Below are 23,003 nucleotides of genomic sequence, written 5' to 3' on the forward strand. Positions count from 1 at the left end.
GGTTTTCAAGTATGTAACAAGACACCAAGAAAACTGGACTCTAGAATTTGCGAAGTGCATACATGCTAGCTTGGTAACTGAATAGCCCTATTATTCACATACCATGCTTGGGATAACCAAGTTTGAGAGTACCTCCTATTGCCTAGATCTCGTCTTTCCTAATTTGTAGGTTTTGTTTGCAAAGTTGGGCTTGTCACCCTTCTCAAGCAGGTACACAGCAGAAAAGCAAATATTCAAAGCAGTATATATTTTAGTATATAAAGTATAATCATGTATGACTTTTGTATGAGGGTTTTCAACCTCAGCACTACTGACATCTGGGACCAGATGCTTCTGTTGTGGGGACTGTCTTGTTCAGGATGTTGAGCAGCACCCCTCACGAGGTGTCAATGATATACCCCCCATCTACCAGTCAAGAGAGTCAAAAATCAGTGCAGACACTCCAAACATCCCCCATGGAGGAAAACCATCCCCAGCTAGGAACTACCACCTTAGACAACTGTGGTTAACACTCTACCATAAGATGGAGATAAAATGAGAGAACACAATTAAGATCATGTTGTCTATAATTATCTACGAGATTACTGACAACATTTTGTATTTTGAAGATTTTTTTTGATACTTGGCTTTTAACAAGTTCTATATATTATACATAGATATCCACACTGTTGGGATAATTTTCATCTATTTCTCTCAAAAAGACAGTTTAGAAATTCACAATATTCTCAAAGTTCCATGTTTCTTCTATACCCTATCATACTTTACCCAAACTTACACTTCACCTCTCAATAAAAATCTTTGTTCTAAGATTTCCTTATCTCGGCAATCTGAATAACAACTTAAATAGACTTCAGAATGTGAGAGCAAGTTAAACTTTCACTTGTCCATTAGGAAAAACTAAAAAGCCAGACCAGTACTGGGAGTACGCCGAGTGTTTAAACAGTTCTTTTGCTTCTAAGTTTTTCTGTGATTTAAATACTAAGAAAGGCCAATTTAATCAAATTTTAAGTAAACTCAAACTCTGCAATCAACATGAAATGTCATTAAGAGAGAAAAAAGTGTTTCTATAATTAACTTTAGATTATACTAACAAGATTCAGCTATGATATTTAAGATACCCAGATATAATGGACTAGTTTACTAACATACAATTATAATACTTACTATTTAATTTCTGTCCTTCTGTAAAAGTTTCTAGAGCAGCAGCATAGTTTTTTTCATGGTATTCACATATCCTGTATGAGCATATTAAAAACAAGCACATACATATAAGACCATGAAATATAGCTTTCTTTCTTAAAAAAGTTTCTCTTTTAAAAGAATTTAAGCATGTTAATAAGCCAACAGATGTTCTAAAATACTCTACTATAACATCTGTGTGTGTGTCAGTCGCTCAGTGGTGTCTGACTCTTTGTGACTCCATGAACCGTAGCCCACCAGGCTCCTCTGTTCATGGGATTTTGCAAGCAAGAATACTGGAGTGGGTTGCTACTTTCTTCTCCAGGGGATCTTCCTCACCCAAGGATTGAACCCAGGCTCCTGCACTGCAGGCAGATTCTTTACCATCTGAGTCACCAGGGTAACATCTAATTCCCATTAAAAATGTGGAACTCATTTCAGAAGGAATTTATTAATTATACATACTTGCTTATTCCAAAATATAGTTACACTAAGGAATTAAAGAAGCTTCTGATTCTTAAAGAATGAAGTTACACTTATTAACAGAAACAAGCTGGGATATAAAGTACATAGACACAGTCATCTTTAAGTGTAGTCTGTACAGCTTAGGTGAGAAATAGATGTTCTCTAGTCAGTTAGACACAGTAAATTTCAAATGATGACACAAAAAAGGGATTTGAAACATTCAGTTTCATCTATACCCTGCAGTTACTTCAATCATCACTATTTTAAACTATACACACATACAAACTGTATCTCACTACATACTGCAGCTAATAAAATAGAAGTATGAAATATACCAAAAATTGAATCCTATCTCAGCTATAAAATGTATAAACACAGAGCTTACTATTTATATAAAGTCTACAGGGAGGTAAGTTCAGGATGAGGGGACACATGTATACCTATGACTGATTCATACTGATGCATGGCAAAAACCATTACAATATTGTAAAGTAATTATCTTCCAACTAAAATAAATATTTTTTAAAAAGGGGGGGGAGCTTACAATAAATTCATTTAACCATATACAGTCCAGACCCCACAGGAAGAGTAGTTGCTGCCTACCCCTTTCTCAGCAGAGCAGTGGAACTATTTGGATTAAGTTCAAGCGATTTTTTTGCATCAGCAACAGCATCTGCAGATGAAAAAGTGGGTTTTCTGGTCAGTTACTTATGGATCCTAAGAAATACTACACACAAAATTTGAATTAATTTTTAAGTTTTCAAGCTAGCGAAATGGACAAATGACTTTAAAATAAGAAAAGCTAATCTGAGATAAAATTACCTTCATACATTCCTATTGACCTGATCTTCAACCTCATTTCCTAATGAATAAAGCTCTGTATCACAAAGTCCAGACAACTTCATTAACATCATTCACATTGTTTGACTCAAGGTATTTACTTTTTCCCTACTCAGATTATCTATCCAGAATAATTAAAATTACAGAATATGAATACATTTTTTTCATAAAAAATAGAACAAGAGAATTCATTCAAATGCTCTGTAAATTAGTAAATGTGATGCTATCCTTTATTAGCACATCCAAAACCAAAAATGAAATCTTACAAATTCTACACCCACTGCGGAAAGAATAGACAACTGTAAAATTTAAATGAGTGATGCGCAACATAATGCTTGTCATATTTTGGCTACTTCACCTTGCATGAAAGATCAAGTTAAAAGTCCTGGAAGATAACCTCTATTTTATTTGATTCACTGTATCTTGGGCAAAGAGTGTAAGTTACTTATGGAGACAATATACTTTGTAAGGAAAGTTACCACTGTAATTCCCAAGAAGAATGTGACAGTAAGCTCTTTGACAGTAATACTGTGCATCATCTGGTTTCTGCTCCAAAGCCTTAGTCAGCTCCTACAAATACAAACATGCTGAGTGTCAGTAAATGTTTTTTAAAAGTCACTGAACTCTAATTAAACATGATCTTTAATAAATAACCTATTATCACAAGCTATTTGGAGGAAAGATAACAGGGAAACAAGCTTGGCGCCTTTCTATGCAAGAGAATCAATATCCCCTCTTCTCCCCTTGAAGGCCCACAATCGAATGTAGTATCTATGCAAAGCACTTAGCAGTTTCCAGCCTACAGTAGGAACTCAGTAAATGGTAATTATTATCACCTCATTTATTCTGAAGAGCTTAGTTGATATACATTGACCATCACTGATTTTCTCCTTCTAATTTGGAGAAGATTCAAAGACCATGTAGAATTTAAGATCCCTAGAAAACGTGAAGCTGTCCAATAATTTTTAAGAACTGAAAGTTAAATCTAGAGCTCAGGAGGTTAATGGAACCAATAAATACATAAGCAAGCTTACCTGGCCCTCTCCTATCCTCTTGTCAAAGGCCTAAGAAATTACAACATTCTGTCAAAAGCCCAGCCAGATACAGTATCTCATAGGTAGCTACTATCAACCGATCAAGAATTAACAGAACAATTAAAACTTTTGCCACTCTGGGCAGTCACAGTATGTGTTAGCTGGAACAATAATGATGTGAGAAGAGAGAGCATGATCAGTGAGGCCAAGGACAAAAGCAGGCAGACAGGGAGGTTTGATCCAGCAGCCATTTACCCACACATCCTAGGGATTCTGGTAGCTTTCTTAGTTAAGCAGAATTACTTCAACAGCCACACATGGGGCTCTGCTTAAACCCTGTTGTGTGATTCTCGCAAAGCAATGTATATTATACTTGGTAATCATATACCTACAATCCAATATACCTAAAATCTAAACCAATGTTTTACCACCTTAACCCCTATCACCCTGATTCAAGCAGTAATGAAAACTAGATCTTGTTACTATATCTCTGTTCAAAACTCTCCGATGCCTTACCAGCTGACTCAGAGCAAAGGCCCAAGTGCTCCAATGATCGGTTAAGGCCCTCCTTGACGGAACCCTCCGGTCTCTTATCTCATCTCTTTAAAACTCTTCTCCTTGTTCCACAATGGCCTCCTCGTTGTTCCTCAAACATCTTCTGACCCTCCACCTTCTCACTACAATGCTCTTCACACTACAGCGTGTGGCGAAAATCCATTCCCTCACATCCTGGTCAGGGACTGTGCCAGAGACAAGATTCAAGTTCACGTCTGTCTGACTCCAAAGCAAATTTTCACCACTATACACGGCCTCCTGGTAAAATTCCTTTACTCCAAGTTTCTTTCACACACCATCTAACATCTGTATTAACACACTGGTTCCTAATGAAATACTTAAGCTAAAAACACCATCCTGCACTAAACTGTCAAGCAATTTGGAAAACAGCTGATGGCTTCTTATGTACCTACTCCCTAAATCAAATTTCCAACCTCTCCTCACCAAGCACAGGTATACTATAGGTCAAAAAGGCTGTCATATTATAACAACATCAGGCTCGTCAATTCAAAAAGTATTTTTAAACATATATTTTGGAATAAACATAGGCCAGACACTGGAGGTTCACAGATGCATAAAATATTCCTTTTCTTAAGTAGTCAGGTATAAACTTTTGAATTTTGAACAACCCACTTGCAAATGACCTTTAAAAACACAAACTAATTGTTGGATAAGAAGAACCAACTAGGGTGATTAGGTTAAATAAGCAACTGACTTACTTCGGCGTTAAAAAAAAAAAAAGTTACCCCAAATCACCGAACACAAACTGAACTTTATAACACACTGACTTGTACATCATGAATAAAACAACAATAAATTTTTATTTTGAATAAGGAATATACAATATAATAAAGCCAAAAAAGGTTAAGTTAAAATAATTGTGCTGTCTGAACTACCTCTGACTTGGGGCATGTTTTCAGTGTTGCTACTGTTTCTGTGACAACAGCTGCTACTCACTGGCTGCTGACTGAAGGCAGGTATCACAAAAGGCAAGGACGGTGCCGACACTTGAATCACAGCAGCAAAAAGGCTATTTAACACAGACTTACATGAAACATATCCAAAGATGTAGTATTTCTCACATGAGTTATAGTTGAGCCATTTATCGTTCTCAAAAGTAATGAAATCTATTGAAGCGTAAAATATAATTACACTGAAATCTTTACCAGGATAAAGTACAGAAAATAAGTACCCTGATAACACAGAACTACAGGGCAAAAACTACTTTTTAAGGAATTAACATTGTGTAAGATTTCGATCTTGGAAAACTAACTTCCAAATCTTTAGGGCTTTAGGCCCTTTTAAAATGCTAACCAGAAAGGTAACTTGTTCAGATTAAAAGCAAAAGCAGACCGCTCAGACTGACCGCATGTCTGAAGGCCTTTAGCTCTAAGTGTCTCAGGCTACCTCCACTTTTCACTTTCTTTCAGTCACAGCTAATCCCCAATCATGGATAAACAAGAATACCAAGCCTTCTCCCTTCCAAAATCACATAATCATGTAGAACTGGCATGTTTTATTCCAACCTGCTATGCCCTCAACAAAGCTATCTGTGGTCAGCTACTTCAAAGTCAGCTCACAAACATTTAATTATATCATACACCTCAATCCTTACCCACTCCTCCAGAGGATCAGCTTCATGCCCTGAACCCAACACTCACTGCTTCTAAACTCGATTAACCCAAGTAAGTTCATCTCTTGAGCCTAAGCTTCCTTGTTAGTAAAATGCACTGCCCAGCTGTTCCAAGAATTACAGCAGGAATCATTTAATACACCTGAGTGCCTACCACATCGCAGGCACTACACTTAGAAGACAGTGGTAACCAGGTACACAAAACCCCTGCTCCCCTGAAGCTTACATTGGGGCCTCATTCAGATAAAGGAGTCAGAAAAGACATTTCAGCTGAAATCTAAAGTGACGAGCATTTCTAACCACAACAATAAATAGTCAACAGAGAGGACATTCTAGGCAAAAGAACTGCTTCAAGTCCAAAGGCCCTGCACCAGGCCTGAGTCCGACACACCTGAGTAACAGAAAGAGCGCCAGTGGGGTGAAAACCTAGAAAGCAAGGCTCTCCAAGATGCCTACCTCAAGGGCCTCACCCTTGGACCTTACATTACTTGTCATTATAATCATCCTTTCCAGTGGTCCCAGTTAGTCCCATTTTACAAACGGAAGTCTGATCAAGAAGAGTGATGGCCAGAACTTTCCTGAAACCAAGATATGGTAGACCCAAGCAGTCTGATTCCAGAGCCAGTGCTCTTAAGTACCACTCACATTGGGCCTCAAAAGATACTTATAATCCCCATAAACGTTCTCTCTGCTGAAGTGAGACTTCCTCTGCAAAGATTTATTTTTTTACTTCCCCAGTTGGCCTCTATTTTACTGTACCTTATACACCACTCCACTAGAGCATTTATCTTATATTCTAATGACCTGCTGACTTGCCTCTCTCTCCTCTAGACTGCAAACTCCCTCACTACAGTATTTTCATCTTTAGATTGCTGGCTCCCAGTACAGCCTTCTACACTAATATACATTGTTTAATGAAACATGTAATCAGCTTGATACACTTTCTCTTTATTCTTAATAGGATGGTGTTATATAAAAATGTGACATTTTACTTGCTATAGTATCTAGTGACCTTAATTTCAAAACAGTTACTTTTAACCAGCCCTTGGGGAAAGCGAGGGGGAAACTGACTCTTTTCATCAAGGTTCCTGCCCTACTCATTATTACCAATTATCTAGTAATTAACATTCACCTGTTTAACTCAGTGAGAAGATCATCTCAAGATTTAAAAAGGACATTTCCTTTTAACACAGGCTGGTTCTTACCATGACCATCCTCCCGACTCTGGGTTTCTGACTCAGGTCCACGGCAGGTCCTGAGAATTCACATTTCTAACAGACTTCCAGGTGATGCTCCTGCAGAGGGTCTGGGGTAACATGTGGAAACCACGACAGCACCAGACTGGGAGCAGGAGTCTCCTGTCCTCAGGCCCCTGTCCTGCCTCTCCCTGGCTGTCCACACCTGCCTGATGGCTCATCTGCATTTCCTTGGGTCTGTTTCCTGCTGTAAAAAGGAAGGGTGAGGGGTACCGGCCTACAGGAGCCGTAAGTACGTTCAGAAATTCTGCAGCGGGGAATTCCCTGGCGGTCTTCACTTGCACTGCAGCAGGTATGGGTTCCATTCCTGGTTGGGGAACTAAGATGTCACATCACGTACTGCCCGCCCCCCTAAGAGGAAAGAAAAAGAATATCTGAGGGAGGGGGCATCCAAGAATTTGCATTTCTAAGGAATTCCTCAGTGATGCTAACGCTGCTGGTCCAAGAACCACACTTCAAGGACAAATGTACTAAAGCTAACCACACACCTATACCATGCAAATTCACTCCTAGAAAGAAAAAAAAAATTGCACTCTTAAAAGAAAGGAGTGCAGATGTTCAGCAAAATACATGTATAAGAAAATTCACATTGGATTTATTCATACTAGCTAACAACTAGAAATATCCCAAATGTCCACTGTTAAACAGTGCTATATTAATACAGTGAAATACTACACAGCAATGAAAAAGAATTATCCCTTCCCATACTTATGGATGTATCTCCCATAATGTTTAAAGCAAGAGAGAGTAGCTACACTCAATTAAGCATGATGCTGTTTGATACTGTATGATACTGTTTGTATGAAGTCCAAGGAAAACTAATTGATGGTGATGGAGTTCAGAACAGATGGGTAAGAGGAATTATTGGCTGGGAAGAAACTTTAGATTTGTGTTACATACCACACGTCAATACATAATTTTAAAAGTAAAATAAGTCAGATGTAAAATGACAAAGAATCCAGTATATTAATATTTTTTAATAGTAACTATTATATAAACTAGATTTCCAAAGGAGGCACAGGGCCTAAGAGGACCATACAAATGCAGACTCTGAAAACAGAGACTGAGCTGAAATAAGGAACTGTGGAGAAAAATTCAGTGCCTCTGGTAACATTATTCTAACACTGACCCCAGAAGAATCACTAGAAAACATCCCGGCACAGGAGTAATCAACCGCTTCATTTTAAGGTCTTCATATCCCAACCCCCCAAAGAACAGAGTTCAAGCTACAGATAAAAGGCACCGATGGATTCGGCCCCGGCTTCCTTTCCACCTCCTCTCATTCGGTCCATCCCACTCTAACCAAACTGGGCTTTCTTGCTGCTCCCTGTTTAGGCCAACTTCACTCCTACTTTAGGATCTTGACACTGGCTCCTCTTCCTGCCTGAAATAATCCTTCCGCAGGGCTTCCAAGCTCGCTCCCTCATGCCTCTTCTCAAATGTCACCTCCTCTACTAACCATGAGTCAACTTCTTTCAGAAATCACAGCCAAGAGAAAGGTTCTCTTGCCTCAAATCCCTAACCTTACATCTGTTAGATTAGAACAGCAAAACAAAGTCTCCTCTCTTTAAGCTTCAAAACAAGAAACCCCTGGCTCATTTTGAGACCCACTGCATCACGTATAAGCTTGGGCTCTCTGTGTTACTTCAAATTATTACTTAACTCACTCTTTTGGTTTCCTTTACAGCTTTATAGCCTTTCACTGCACACAAAGTGCTTTGTAAGTCATTTAATTGTATAAATTAAGACTTTAATCCATAGCAACCAATGCCTTCCACAAACACAGCAGTGGCCCCCCCCACCCAAGAAACTGTTTTGAGAAATAAAACAAATGAGTGAATAATGAATAGAAATAGGGACGCCTGGAAATTTTCAGGCACACAAGGGGAGAAGGTTTCTGTCCTCGTGGTGTGAATTCAGACAGGCACTCAGCACCTGGTACTTAAAAATAATCAAGGATGACCGCCAAACGAGAACCCGAATGAACAAACATCGAACTGAGATTTCACTTTTTGTTCTAGTCACAAATGCCATTAAAAAAAAACACAAGCCCCCTGAGGCCCACGATGCAGGTTAACTCTACCCCTAAGACAGAAGAAGGTTACGCTACGGAGCTCCAAGGATGCATAAAGGGACCAGGGGTGGAAAGGGGACACGACGAAGGATCTAATGTAACCAGGCCGCCGCGGGGCAGAAAAAGAAGGGGCGGAGGCTGTCAACATCGGAGGTTGACCCAAAGGAGAAGCAGCGGCCCCGACCCCCGGAAGACAGAGCCGGGAGGAACCCGACGCGACCGCCTGCCCCGGGGCAAAGGCTGTCTCACCTCTAACGCCGCCTGGGGGTCCTGCTCGATGAGGGCATCTGAGAAGCTCCGGAACAACCTGCCAGGAAAAGAACGACTTCAAGAAAGGCTCACGAACCAAAGAAAGGGGCGGGGGGATGCCAATTACACCAAAGAGAAGGAAAAACACGCACCTCGCGGCTGCCGCAGGGCCCGCCGCCGCCGCCGCCATCTCTAATCGTCAGGGTTCCCGCTGCCGGAGCTGCTCTTCCCCGGGTTACCAGCGCCGCCACCGCCGCCGCCCAAGGGGGAAACTTCTGGAGAATCACCCACCGAGCTTCCGTCCTAAGTAGCCAACGAGCAGCCGCGCAGCGTGCTGAAAGGAGGAGGGAGAGGAGGCGAAACGCGGGCGCGGGGCGGGCTGGGACCTTGGAGGACCGACTCTCCGGACCCCGCCCCCCTCGGCCGCTGACCGACCGCACAGGCCCCGCCCCACCGCAGCCATGGTTACGGAGGCCGCGGCGGGCCACGCCCGCCCTCGGTCCTAGTGCGCGCGCGCACTACCCGAGAGCCTCCGCGCGCAGTAACTCAGTAGGAGCCTTGGACCATACAGTTACCCTCAGGAACTTGCGGCGTTTGGGAGACGTTTGTACGTTTGTCAATTACACACGGCACGTCGAGCTCCATTTTCCCCTATGGCTCTCATCATGGCTCCCCAGAGGCAGCCACGGCTCTCGCGACCCGTGACGCTCTCGGCTACGTGTTCTTTTCCGGAAGCCACTTCCGGAGGGTGGCCCGTTGACGCCGGGATCCTGGCGTCGGGAGCCCTGAGGGCCTCGGGTTCCCCTGGAGTCGCTTTGCCCTCTCAATGGCTAGACTGGAGTTAACGCCTTTTGGTTCCGGTTCGGGCGGACCGCTCGGTTCCCCAGAACTTCACAGGCTGAGGCTTTCTCCCCACTTGACTTCCCAGATACAAGAAAAACGTGTTCCATCCGAAGGCGCTGAAGGGAGAAAGGGAGCCTGAAGTTTTTCTCAGTGCCGCTCCACTTTCCACTCAGCGGATCCGACCCTCCTCCCTCAGTGCCCCTCGACCCGTGCAATTCCAACAGAAGAAACTTAGAGCTAATTCCACCGCGGCGGGAGCCCGGGAGCAGGAAGGCGTGGGAGTGAGCCGCTCGTTCATAGAGACGAACAAGGAACTGAACTGGAGTATCTGCTCCATCCGAAATCTAAACTTAAAGTCCGGGGATTCAGTGGTGGTAACACCCTCCAGTTTTGTTCTAAAGGCTAAAACTGAAAGGGCCGTAGTCATTGATGTGATAGTAAGAAGGGACACGACTGTATATAATGTATACGGATGGAGTCCTCATAGGTTGTAAAACAGCCTCAGTCTGGTAAGAAGACTAATTAGTTAGTGGAAGCAAAGGGAAAAGGCAATTCAGACAGAATAGGATGCGTGTTAGAAAGTGATGATGTGAACTCAAATTGTAGAGCCAAAATTCAAGCTAGAAGCAGACTGGAGAGGTAGGTACATGCTAGGTCATAAGGACTAGGTGTACTCCGCTGAGGTTTGAATGGAATTCACTTAAAGATGCTAAACCATTATAGGATTTCTACTCGAAAAAGGCATTAACGGTTAAATTTACATTTTTGTTTGTTATTCTGTCTGTACTATGGAAGACACACGACTGGACAACAACAATAGAAGAATGATTAAAGGGAACAGAACAGTTGTTGGGAGACAACTGCTGTACTGCAGGCCAATGTGTGCTCACTGCTCAGTGGGGTTTGACTGTTTACGTCGCCAGGGACTGTAGCCGTCCAGTCTCCTCTGTCCATGAAATTTCCCAGACAAGGCTGGAGTGGGTTGTCACTGCCTTCTCCAAAGGATCTTCCCCACCCCGGGATCGAACCCAGGGCTCCTACATTGGGAGGTGGATTCTTCACCCCTGAACCAGAATGTCTCTTAAATAGGTCAGTGATTGTAGGGTATGGTGAGAATAACAGAAATAATTGAAGTAAAACTGGATTTGCTGATCTTTCTTTTTTGTGATCGATACTCTGTGTCATATATAAGGCTTTGCCTGCTTCAAAACCATGAAATTAGTTACCTGTGTTTTCTTAAATGCTTTACATTTTTACCTTTCACAGCCAGATTTATTCATTTTTATAAAAGGTTTGAAGTCAGGATCAAAATTCCCCTCCCCCCACCTCTATGGATATCCAATTGACCCAGCCCTATTTACTGAAAAGACTGTCATTTGCTCTTTCCCCCAGTAAATATTTATGGCACGGTTGTTGTAAAGTAGATAACCAGATATATGAGGGTCTATTTCCAGGTTCTCATGCCATTGGTCTGCCTAACCGTGTCCCACACTATCTTAATTAATGTAGCTTTATAAGTCTTAAAGCCCTATAACTTTTTCAATATTGCCATGGTAATCTTGGCTAGTCAAAGTCCTTTGTATTTATATTATTTTGTATATTTTATAAAACTTATTTCCATTTGATTGTAAATTTTAGAATGAACCTGTCAATTTCCAAAAAAACAATTATAAAAACTCTACTAGGATTTTAATTGGCCTTACATTGGATCTATAGATCAATTTATTTGGGGAAAACTGACATCCTAGTATTTTTTAAAATTGAAATATAGTTAATTATGGCATCATGTTACTTTCTGTTGTACACAGGTGATTCAGATAGATAAATATTCCTTAGTTTGCTTTATATATATATATATAATTTTTCCCTCCTTCACTTTCCTCTTTGGTAACCATAAGTTTGTTTTCTATGTCTGTCAGTGTCTGCTTTTTAAATAAGGTCATTTGTATCATATTTTAGATTCCACATATAAGTGATGCCATATGATATTTGTCTTTGCCTGACTTCACGTAGTACAGTAATCTATGTAGACCTGTCCATACTGCCGCAAAAAAAATGGCATTATTTCGTTCTCTTTTATGGCTGAGTAGCATTCTATTGTATATCTGTATACCACATCGTCTTTATCTATTGATCTGTCAATGGACATTTTGGTTGCCTCCATTTTTTTTCCTGACATCTTTGTATTTCTTCCAATCCATGAATGTAATATACTTCTCCATTTATTTAAGTAGTCTTTAATTTCTCTTGGCAGTGTTTTGTAGATTACAGTGGAGAGGTCTTACATATCTTTCATTATATTTATTTGTGGGTATTTGGGTTTTTTTATGCTTTTTAAGTGGCATTTTAAGTTTTTAATATTCTATTTGTTTGTTGCTAGTATTTGTTAAAACACTGCTGATTTTTACATATTGACCTTATAGTCAACAATCTTGATAAGTTCATTTATTATTTCTTATATGTAATTTCCCTTATTATATAATATTTTGTAAATTCTTTTAGAATTTCTGTCATTTCACTGTCTTGTCATCTGTGAATAGATGGGTAAACGTCTTCCTATGCAGTCATTATACCTTTTATTTTTCTTGCTGGTTGTCACTGGTTTGGATGTCTGCTATAGTGTTGAATAAAAGTAGTGATGATGGACTTCCTGTCCTGGTTGTAACACTTAGGAAGAAAGCATTCAATATTAAATGCTTTTTCTGCCTTTATTGAAGTGACCATGTGTATTTTTCTTTAGTATGTTAATGTTAATTAGTATGATTGATTTTCAGTTGTTCTCAAAGTGGCCAATATGCATATGAAAAGAAGTTCTACATCAATAGCTGTATCAAGGGACAGTAAAATAATAATTTGGTACTAAACACTCCCACCAAAATGGGTTAAATTAAAAGGAGTTCCAGTGCCAGGCACTGACAAGGATATGGAGCACCTATAACTTTCATATATTGCTAGTAAGAGTATAAATTGGTATTGCTACTTTAGAAAACATTGACACTATCTACTAAAGCTAGTCATACACATACCATCTTGCCCAAGAATTTTACCAGTAGGCATATGCCCAAGAGAAAAGAATTCTTGCGTTCATGTACAAAAATACTGATTGTAGCATTACCAACAAAAATTGGAAATAATCTAAATGTTCTTTCACAGAAGAAAACTACTACAGAGCAAAGACTAAGAAATTATCAGTACACACAACAATATGGATGAACCTCACACACATAATATTGAGTTAAAGAAGCCAGAGTACATCCTAGTTGAGTCCCATTTATATAAAGAGGAGAAACATTGTGAGGGACATCAAAGAATGATCTCATGGCTGGGAAGGGCCCTGAGAATGACTTATTGATGTGGGAAATGTTATACATCTTGACTAGGGTGATAATTACATTAATGATGCAGGAGACCCAGGTTCAATACCTGGGTCAGGAAGATCCCCTGTGGAAGGGAATGGCTATCCACTCCAGTATTCTTGCCTGGAGAATTTCATGGATAAAGGACCCTGGTGGCCACAGTCTATAGGGTTGCAAAGAGTCAGACACAACTGAGTAACTTTCATTCAGGTGTCAAATTTTTCGAGTTACACATTTATGGCAGAAGGTGAAGAAGAACTAAAGAGCCTCTTGATGAAAGTGAAAGAGGAGAGTGAAAAAGTTGGCTTAAAGCTCAACATTCAGAAAACGAAGATCATGGCATCTGGTCCCATCACTTCATGGCAAATAGATGGGGAAACAGTGGCTGACTTTATTTCAGGGGGCTCCAAAATCACTGCAGATGGTGACTACAGCCATGAAATTAAAAGACACTTAGTCCTTGGAAGGAAAGTTATGACCAACCTAGACAACATATTAAAAAGCAGAGACATTACTTTGCCAACAAAGGTCCATCTAGTCAAGACTATAGTTTTTCCAGTAGTCATGTATGGATGTAAGAGTTGGATTATAAAGAAAGCTGAGCACCGAAGAATTGATGCTTTTGAACTGTGGTGTTGGAGAAGACTCTTGAGAGTCCCTTGGACAGCAAGGAGATCCAACCAGTCCATCCTAAAGGAGATCAGTCCTGGGTGTTCATTGGAAGGAGTGATGTTGAAGCTGAGACTCCAATATTTTGGCCACCCGATGCAAAGAGCTGACTCATTTCAAAAGACCCTGATGTTGGGAAAGATTGAGGGCAGGAGGAGAAGGGGATGACAGAGGATGAGATGGTTGGATGGCATGACTGACTCAATGGACATGAGTTTGGGTGGACTCTGGGAGTTGGTGATGGATGGAGGCCTGGCGTGCTGTGGTTCACAGGGGTCGCAAAGAGTTGGACACGACTGGGCAACTGAACTGAACTGAACACATTTAAGATTTGTGCACTTTACACTTCAATAAAATAGGGAGAAAAGGGAAAAACAAAATCAGCAATGAACAATCAATTTGAAATTTTAAAAATGAATTTGCAATAGCATTAACTATTAAATACTGAAAATTAAACCTGACAAAAGATGTACAAAACATATACATTGAGAATTACAAAATGTTGCTGAGAGATATCAAAGAACACTTAAACAAATGGAGAAATATTCTATGTTCATGAATATGAGACTCAATATTAAAATATCAGGTCTTCCCAAATTGATCTATTGATTCAACCTGATCGCAGTCAAAATTTCAAAGACTTTTTCCATTTTATAAGTCGACAAACTGATTCTGAAATTCAAATGGAGGTGTAAAAGACTCAGAATGGCCAAGTAACAGGGTTGGAGAATTAACATTAGCTGATTTCAACACATCCACCTTGTGTGTTGGTACAAAGACAGACAAATCAATAGCAAAGAAAAGAGAGTCCCTAAGTAGACTCATATGAATATATACAACTGATTTGCAACAAAGGTCCAAAGGTAATTCAGGGCAGAAAAGATTGTTGAATAAGTTAGTCTTCTCAGACTCTTCAATTGAAAAGGTTGATCTTTTCAACAAATTTGGTACAAAAAGGAAAAAAAAAAAGTGAACTTCAATTCATATCTTGCATCATCTACAAAAACTAACTTAAAATGGATTATGGACCTAAATGTTAAAACTGTAAAACTTCTAGAAAAAACATGTCTGTGTTTCTCTCTGTAAGAGAAACCCAAGTAAGATGGTAGGTGTTGCAAGAGGCATCAGAGGGCAGACACACAAACCATAATCACAGAAAACTAGTCAGTCTAATCACACGGACCACAGCCTTGTCTAACTCAGTGAAACTAAGCCATGCCGTGTGGGGCCACCCAAGACGGGCAGGTCATGGTGGAGAGGTCTGACAGAATGTGGTTCTCTGGAGAAGGGAATGGCAAACCACTTCAGTATTCTTGCCTTAAGAACCCCATGAACAGTATGAAAAGTATTATGGTATAATCTGCCCAAATGAGAGAAATTAAAGGGCTCTCTGGGAATTCTCTGGTGGTCCAGTGGTTAGGACTCCATGCTTCCCTGCTGGGGGCCTGGGTTCAATCCCTGGTTGGGGAAATAAGATCCCTCATAGTTCATTGTGTGGCTAAAAAATATATTTAAAAAATGAAAAAAGGGCTCTGTGACAGTAGTGGGGAATTTTTAGGAACTCAGAGAAAGCTCTCAGAGGAAGTAATATCTAAGCTGAGGCCTGAAGAACAGATGGGTGTTAGCCAAATAGAATGAAAGCAACGGTACCAAGCGGGGTGACAGCACGTGCAGAGGCCCGGGAAGTAAAGGGGGCACGCAGAGTTGGGAAGTACAGCCCCATCAGACCCTCTAATCTCGTGTTCTCATTTTCTGTTTTCCCCCTCACCCATCCAGTCACCAAGCTGTGTATCCCACAGAAATCTGGGTTTGCCCTGAAAGAGGGTATCAGTCATTCTTTGGGGTAGCCAATCACATAAATTGGTAGTTAACACAAGGAGTCAAGGAAGGACTTCCTTATTCTCTCAGGACGAAGCAGCGCTTGTTTCAAGATCAGATTTTTGAAGCAGTAGAGACAGCGGTACAGAGTTCAGTGTTCAGGCGCTTTGCCAACAGTGGCTACAGGTAGACCAGTTGTGCAGTACAGTTTTGTGATTTGTTCTTAGCTGTGTGACTCAGATTGACTTTGATTCTCTAGCCTTTCTACTCTGTGAACTGCACAATATTCTTCTGATGAAGTTTCTTTTATACTGAAAACCAGAATCCATCTCTGTTGCTAAAAACCAGGAACCGAAACTGACAGTTAGGTGTTCGGAAGTGTGATGCTACAGAACAGATTCTGGTATGTATAACCAGGCAGATGAAAGAGGCAGGATGGGGGACACTGAAGACACAACACACAAGGGGAAAGGGTGGCCCTGAGATAGGACATCAAGCTTACACCATCAAGAAATGTATGCTAAAGCTGAGACGGCTTGGGAAGAGATGTCTCCCCAGTGCTCATACGAGGTGTGGCTGTGGAAGACAAGAAACCAGGGAGACACAGCTGATCTGAAAAAGAGGACTGCATCACCTCAAAAGATCCCGGTCATGAAACTGGGTCAGGTAACTGGATGAGGCTTTGGCTGATCTCATAGCTCCAGGAAACATGAGAGAAATCCTGTTTCCTGTAGGTGTGAGCATTTTTGGAAGTAGATGTATGGGCTCCATCATTCCTCCCTTATTCCTTGCTGTGGAGCCCAATTGTGCTTGACCGCCTATCTCCCCAACACATTGACTAACTCATCTGTGGTAATCCTGCATCCTTGCCCAGCCGTGGTTAGCCTTAAGGAGTATATGACCAACCTAGCTCTGAAAAGATGGCTGCTCAGGGTGCTCTGCGAAAGGTTTCCTTACTGATAAACAGAAACACAGAAGAACTACTGTAGATATCTTGCATCCATAGCAGGAGCCATTCTGGAAGCAAACCCCAAATAATAGGATGGTAAAGCAGAAAGAGGGAAGCAAGCTGGTTGCTCAGGATCACTACTGCGCTCCTGAATTAGCCAACTGGGAAACCTCCTAAAGAGTTTTGTACTGTTTAATAACTGTGAATAGGGTTTTTCATTCCTTGCAATTAAAAGCATCCCAAACCTACCTGCGGAGAAGGCAATGGCAACCCACTCCAGAACTCTTGCCTGGGAAATCCCATGGACAGTGGAGCCTCGTAGGCTGCAGTCCATGGGGTCGCGAAGAGTCAAGACACGACTGAGCGACTTCACTTTCACTTTTCACTTTCATGCATTGAAGAAGGAAATGGCAACCCACTCGTGTTCTTGCCTGGAGAATCCCAGGGACGGGAGCTTGATAGGCTGTGGTCTGTGAGGTCGCACAGAGTCGGACACGACTGACATGACTTAGCAGCAGCAGCAGCAAACCTACCTGATGGTATGATTTGGAGAGTAAAATTTGAAGATACTTGTACTGGGATCCAGAAGAGGTGAGACCAAGGGGATAAAAAAAAGGTGAGACCATGCAGGCCCTCAACTCCATCTGAAGACTGTAAAGAACCACTGAATGGCCAAGTATAATTAAATATATATCTATTTCTATCTATTTATTAATATGTTCACCTGTTGGGCTGGAGAAGAATGCACTGAAGAGGGACAAGGTGAAGACACAGAGACGGAGAAGAGTGATCCTTAGATAAAACTTGGGAGAACTCTGGCCTTTGAAAGTCTCTGGAGCAGCACTAAGAAATGATTATGAAGGTAAGAAGAGGACAGGAAAGAGTCAGCACAAAAGTAAAGGCAATAGAGAGTTGAAGAAACAGTGAGTTTTAAAAGGTTATCAAAATATTGGAAAGGTCAAAAAAGAGAATTGGCAATATGGAAATTGATGGCTATTTAGTGACCTTTGCAACAGTAATTTCAGGGTAATAGGGTAAATGAACTACTACAGAGGGTGAAGAATGAATGGACTAAATGTCCATCAACATGTGAAGGGATAAAGAAGATGTGGTACATGATATACAATGGAATACTAGCCGTCAACAAGAATGAAATAATGCCATTGGCAACATCGCAGATGGACTGAAAGATTGCCACAGTAACCAAAGTCAGTCAAAAAGAGGAACACTGGTAACTTATCGTATCGCTTACATGTTAAATCTAAAATATGGTAAAACCCAGCAACATCTACAGAACAAAAACAGACTCACAGACAGAAAACAGACTAGTGGTTGCCAAGGGGGAAGGGAGCAGGGGAGGGGAAGAGCGGCAGTTTGGGATTAGCAGAGGCAAGCTACCCATTATAGAATGGATAACAACCAGCTCACAATGGATCGCACAGGGAAGTGTTTTCAATATTCTGTGACATAACGCAGTGGAAAAGAATATAAGAAAGTGTATATATATATTATAGTACATATATACTTTATATATATATATACACTTTGATCACCCATCTCCCCAGTACACATATACATATACTAGATTTGATGAAGAATGGAAAGTTGTAGAAAAACAGTGGACAGAAGGGTATAAGCTAAGGGTAGTAAACAAGAAAACCAGTGAGGCCCGCTCCTTCACATTTTTCTCTGCTTCCATCTTCAGAGATAAGAATGCTCCTTTCAAAACCATATTTCAGAAAAATATTAAGTGACATGAAATGAATAAGTGGAAGTTACTACTAGGTATAGAGGCATTATTTTGCCAACTAAGGTCCGTCTAGTCAAGGCTATGGTTTTTCCAGTGGTCATGTATGGATGTGAAAGTTGGGACTGTGAAGAAAGCTGAGCACCAAAGAATTGATGCTTTTGAACTGTGCTGTTAGAGAAGACAATTGAGAGTCCCTTGGACTGCAAGGAGATCCAACCAGTCCATTCGGAAGGAGATCAGCCCCGGGATTTCTTTGGAAGGAATGATGCTAAAGCTGAAACTCCAGTACTTTGGCCACCTCATGAGAAGAGTTGACTCACTGGAAAAGACTCTGATCCTGGGAGGGATTGGGGGCAGGAGGAAAAGGGGACGACAGAGGATGAGATGGCTGGATGGCATCACGGACTCAATGGACGTGAGTCTGAGTGAACTCCGGGAGTTGGTGATGGATAGGGAGGCCTGGCGTGCTGTGATTCATGGGGTCGCAAAGAGTTGGACACGACTGAGCGACTGAACTGAACTGAACTGAACCGATAGAGGTATTGGATTGAGATTTTCATTTTCCTACATTTTTCTGTTTCTATGTTTTCTGAGTTTAACAATTAACTGATCTAATTTCTAATTAGAAAACTTGTTTTTTTAAGTGTGTTTAATATTATTGCTGGGAATATTTTATTTTCTAATTTTTGGAGCCTGGTAATCCATGGTGTCATGTCTGGAAACTGCCATTTGGCACTGTAGAAAGGAAAACTGAGAAGATAACATTCTGCAAATCTTATCTGACTAATGGAAGCTATTATATAAACATAGTAACATTGTTATACTAGTAACATTTTGTATTAAGAAACACTTGCTTGAAAACAAAAAACAGAATTTTTACATGATTTATTTAATAATAAACCAATTAAAGATACAAAAACGTTTAGAGGATTCCAAAATTTAAATTTTTGTTTAAATACAAATTCACTCTGTAATATGAAAACATATAACATTAGACCTCTAAACACAATGATTTTTTCATCTACAAAAATTGCTTTTTGCTATACTAAAAAATTTGCAGGAAACAATTTTTCTTGTGAAATTAAATGTACATTATTTACAGATGAAAAAGTAATCTAAAAAGTAATCTAGAAACATGGATATATAATGTATATTATCTTTGTATGTAATTCCCCCTCCCCCACTCCCAATAAAAAAAAAGATCCAAAATATAAAGCAATTACGGTTTTCTCGCAATTGACTACTCAGATTAGCCAAGGCTTGGTTGCTTTCTGGGCCCTTAAAGAGCCCTGACTCTTTCAGAATAGCAGTATATCATTTAGCACTCAGAACATAAGTTTACTAATGGATCACAGTGCACAGGGGCCTAAACAGTTAAGGAACAAACTATTTAGGAAGAATTCAGGTTCATAGCAGGTCTTACAGATAATAGAAAAGTTAGTTTTGTAGGACCATTAATTTTCTGTAATATTTTAGTTATATTTACATTAGGAGATAAGCTGATGTTTTAATTGATACTAACTGATACATTTGATAAACTGATACAATGTAGGAGTTAGAATCATAAAATTTAGAACTAGATGGGAAATTGGAGAACTAGATAGGAACTAGATAGGAGTTGGAGTCTAATCCAATACACCATTCCTCTTAGGAGGCCCAGAATATCAAGTGGCTTGCCCAAGGTTACACAGCTAGTCAGCAGGAGAACCACTCTTAGGCTGATGCTTTTCTATTATCCTGCTTCTGAAACAGGTTCAGCCCTATCACGGGCACATTTCGGTTTTTAAAGTTATATTTTACATAGGCATAGCTCAACATAGAGTGCAACAAACTAAAGTCGATCTAAGTGAAATCATAATTTTAACAAAGCATAAAATAGGTGTCTTGCATTTCAAAGAGTCAAGACTTAACCTTTGATACGAGTGGAATGAAAACAGCTCCTATATAAATTTCCTGATGTCTTACATTTAAGTATTGTATTTACAAAAGAATCAGAAAAGCTAATGCAGTATAAAATTTAAAATGGTGCTTGTAAAATGCTTATCATATAACCACTGGAAAAAAATCTCAAAAGAATGTCTTCATAGTATAAAATGCCTGTTCCTTCACAACTGAATTCTGAAACATTTGGAGAACAAACAGAAATATCTGGGTTTTCCCCCCTCATCTAACAAATTCAAAATTAACTGTTACTAATTTTTAACAAGTAACTACAAAATGAGGAAAGTTTGGAGGATTTATCTTAGAATCAATAGTTTGCATACAATCGAAAATGTTCAGTTAAAAACCAGCCATCTGTAATTCCTTTGGCGTCTTCCTCAGAAGGAGCTGGGCTCCCGTAGTTCGTTTTTCACAGCTGCCTGAGAAGGAAATCCATTGGACACCACCATCACGTAAGGCTGTGGCTGCTGCTCAGCGTCTTCAGTGCCTTGTTCCTCATTATCTTCAACCTCCTTTTTCACTTCTTCCTGTATGTGAGTTTTTGCTTCTTGAGCTTTGATAACTGAAGTGATTACAGTGCCAGGTGGGTGAGCAACCAGCTGTGAACTGTGATGAGAAAAGGTCACCATGGGCGTGGTAGCACTGAAGGACGGCGACGAAGCCACACTGACGGTTCCGTTGCAGACGGGCGGGACACTGCTGGTGAGGACCTGCTGCACGTGGGCAGGGCTCAAGACGATGGAGGGAGGGGAGCCCGGCTTCTGCGACTGGAGCACCACGTTTTCTTTGAGGACTGTCATGGGCTGTGAGGATGGGATGGCTTGTAAGATGAATTTCTGAGATCCAGCAGCTGACGATGGATCTGCGCTGGCTATCACTGTTGTGATTGGCACTGTTTGGAGTGTTACCGTGTGCAAATGCTGATTCCCAGGAGATACCACCACTGGAACTTGGGCTGGAGTCTGTATGGTCCTATTGAGATTACGAAATAAAAGTGAGGAAATAAGCATATTCTACATTGTTGAAAACAACACTTGACAAGTCACTTGAACAAAACACGAGTTATTCATTTCAAATGCTCCTTCCCGTTATTGCCAATGCAACAAAAACATTGTGCCAGACCCAGCATTAAACACTGCACATACAGAAATGGCCAACAAAAAACTCTCAGTCCATTAACTATAATGCCATCTGTGAAAAAAAAGTCTGTATAAAGCACTATATTAACACAAATGGGGAAGCAATTTTTTGTTGAAGGAGGATTATCAAAATGTTTCCCAAGGAAGTTATACATAAGCTGCCTGACTTAGGAATATATATATATATATATATTTTTTTTTTTTTTTTTTTTTGCTGCACCATGCAGCTTGTGGGATCTTAGTAACCTGACCAGGGATCAGTTCTGGCCTTTGGCAAAATGCAGAGCCCAAACCACTGGACTGCCAGGTAATTTTCAAAAATTAGGAATTTTTAAATAAACATTGGATCCACTATCATTTTAATATTTGAGGAATAATGTCATCTATAAGTCCAACCAAATTACCAAATTTCACATGATTATAATTGTTTTCAACCTGTTTCGGCTCAGATGGTAAAGAGTCTGCCTGCAGTGTGGGAGATCCGGGTTCGATCCCTGGGTCGGGAAGATCCCCTGGAGAAGAAAATGGCAACCCACTGCAGTATTCTTGCCTGGAAAATTCCATGGACGAAGGAGCGTGGCAGGCTACAGTCCATGGGGTCGCAAAGAGTCGGACACGACTGAGCGACTTCACTTTTCTATTATATAGAGAAAACACTCAATTAACTAAAATTAAACAATACTTCAACCTTAAACGTATATGTGACAGAATTATGAGAAGAATTTTAATAATTCACGGCTTATATTACATAAAACAAGTCATGAATATAATTAACTCATGAGGGTTCTTTAGGATGGCAGAGAGAACAAAAGGTAAGGCCAAATCTTGGCAAAAATAAAGGTTGTTTTAGAGGTGTGTTTTCTCAGCTCAAGTAATCTGCACAAATTTTAATCATAAAGATACAATTTTAACATAAAATCCAGTTTGTTTAAGTTGTTAATTCTATTTATTGAAGAAAAGAGTTACATAAATGGTATTACAAGTCAATCTAATTTTTAAAGTTCACAGCTGTGAACTTTATATACTCACGGCTATTGTCAGTACAAAACAAATGTTGTTGAACAAACTCAGCATATGGATCTCAACTGTGTTTCCTCTGCATTCTGTAAAGCTGTTTTACAAAAGGGAGAGGACTGCTACTTCAGATGGCTAAGGGCCGGATTAGTCCCCATAAACGAAATGCCAATGATTGCCAGGAGACCATCACAGGTAAATTTTAGCAAATGACAGTTATGTGGCCTGTCTCATGTGAA

The 23,003-nt window shown here is 40.3% G+C and overlaps 2 protein-coding genes across 4 annotated transcripts in view; both read right to left on the reverse strand.

The window, feature by feature from the left end:
- The window catches only part of SUGT1 (SGT1 homolog, MIS12 kinetochore complex assembly cochaperone), a 41,147-nt gene extending 31,187 nt beyond the window's left edge, over positions 1-9,960 (reverse strand). Inside the window, exons 1-6 of one of the 3 annotated variants that reach the window (XM_068984491.1) lie at positions 9,861-9,960; positions 9,438-9,619; positions 9,286-9,361; positions 2,964-3,054; positions 2,248-2,317; positions 1,165-1,235 (exon numbers count right to left, since the gene is read on the reverse strand). In XM_068984491.1, the coding sequence (XP_068840592.1) occupies positions 1,165-1,235; positions 2,248-2,317; positions 2,964-3,054; positions 9,286-9,361; positions 9,438-9,475 (346 nt within the window). In that variant the 5' untranslated portion in view covers positions 9,476-9,619; positions 9,861-9,960. Of the gene's footprint in view, positions 1-1,164; positions 1,236-2,247; positions 2,318-2,963; positions 3,055-6,911; positions 6,934-9,285; positions 9,362-9,437; positions 9,620-9,860 lie in introns of those variants that run through there. The other 2 variants (XM_068984492.1, XM_068984493.1) reach the window with 2 other exon arrangements.
- Positions 9,961-19,651: 9,691 nt separating this feature from the next.
- ELF1 (E74 like ETS transcription factor 1) overlaps positions 19,652-23,003 on the reverse strand; it is an 85,803-nt gene continuing 82,451 nt past the window's right edge. Inside the window, exon 9 of the mRNA XM_068984458.1 lies at positions 19,652-21,583. Coding sequence (XP_068840559.1) covers positions 20,989-21,583 — 595 coding nt within the window. The 3' untranslated portion in view covers positions 19,652-20,988. The remainder of the gene's footprint in view (positions 21,584-23,003) is intronic.

This window comes from Capricornis sumatraensis, chromosome 12, assembly GCF_032405125.1.
Source record: "Capricornis sumatraensis isolate serow.1 chromosome 12, serow.2, whole genome shotgun sequence".
Lineage (NCBI taxonomy): Eukaryota > Metazoa > Chordata > Mammalia > Artiodactyla > Bovidae > Capricornis > Capricornis sumatraensis.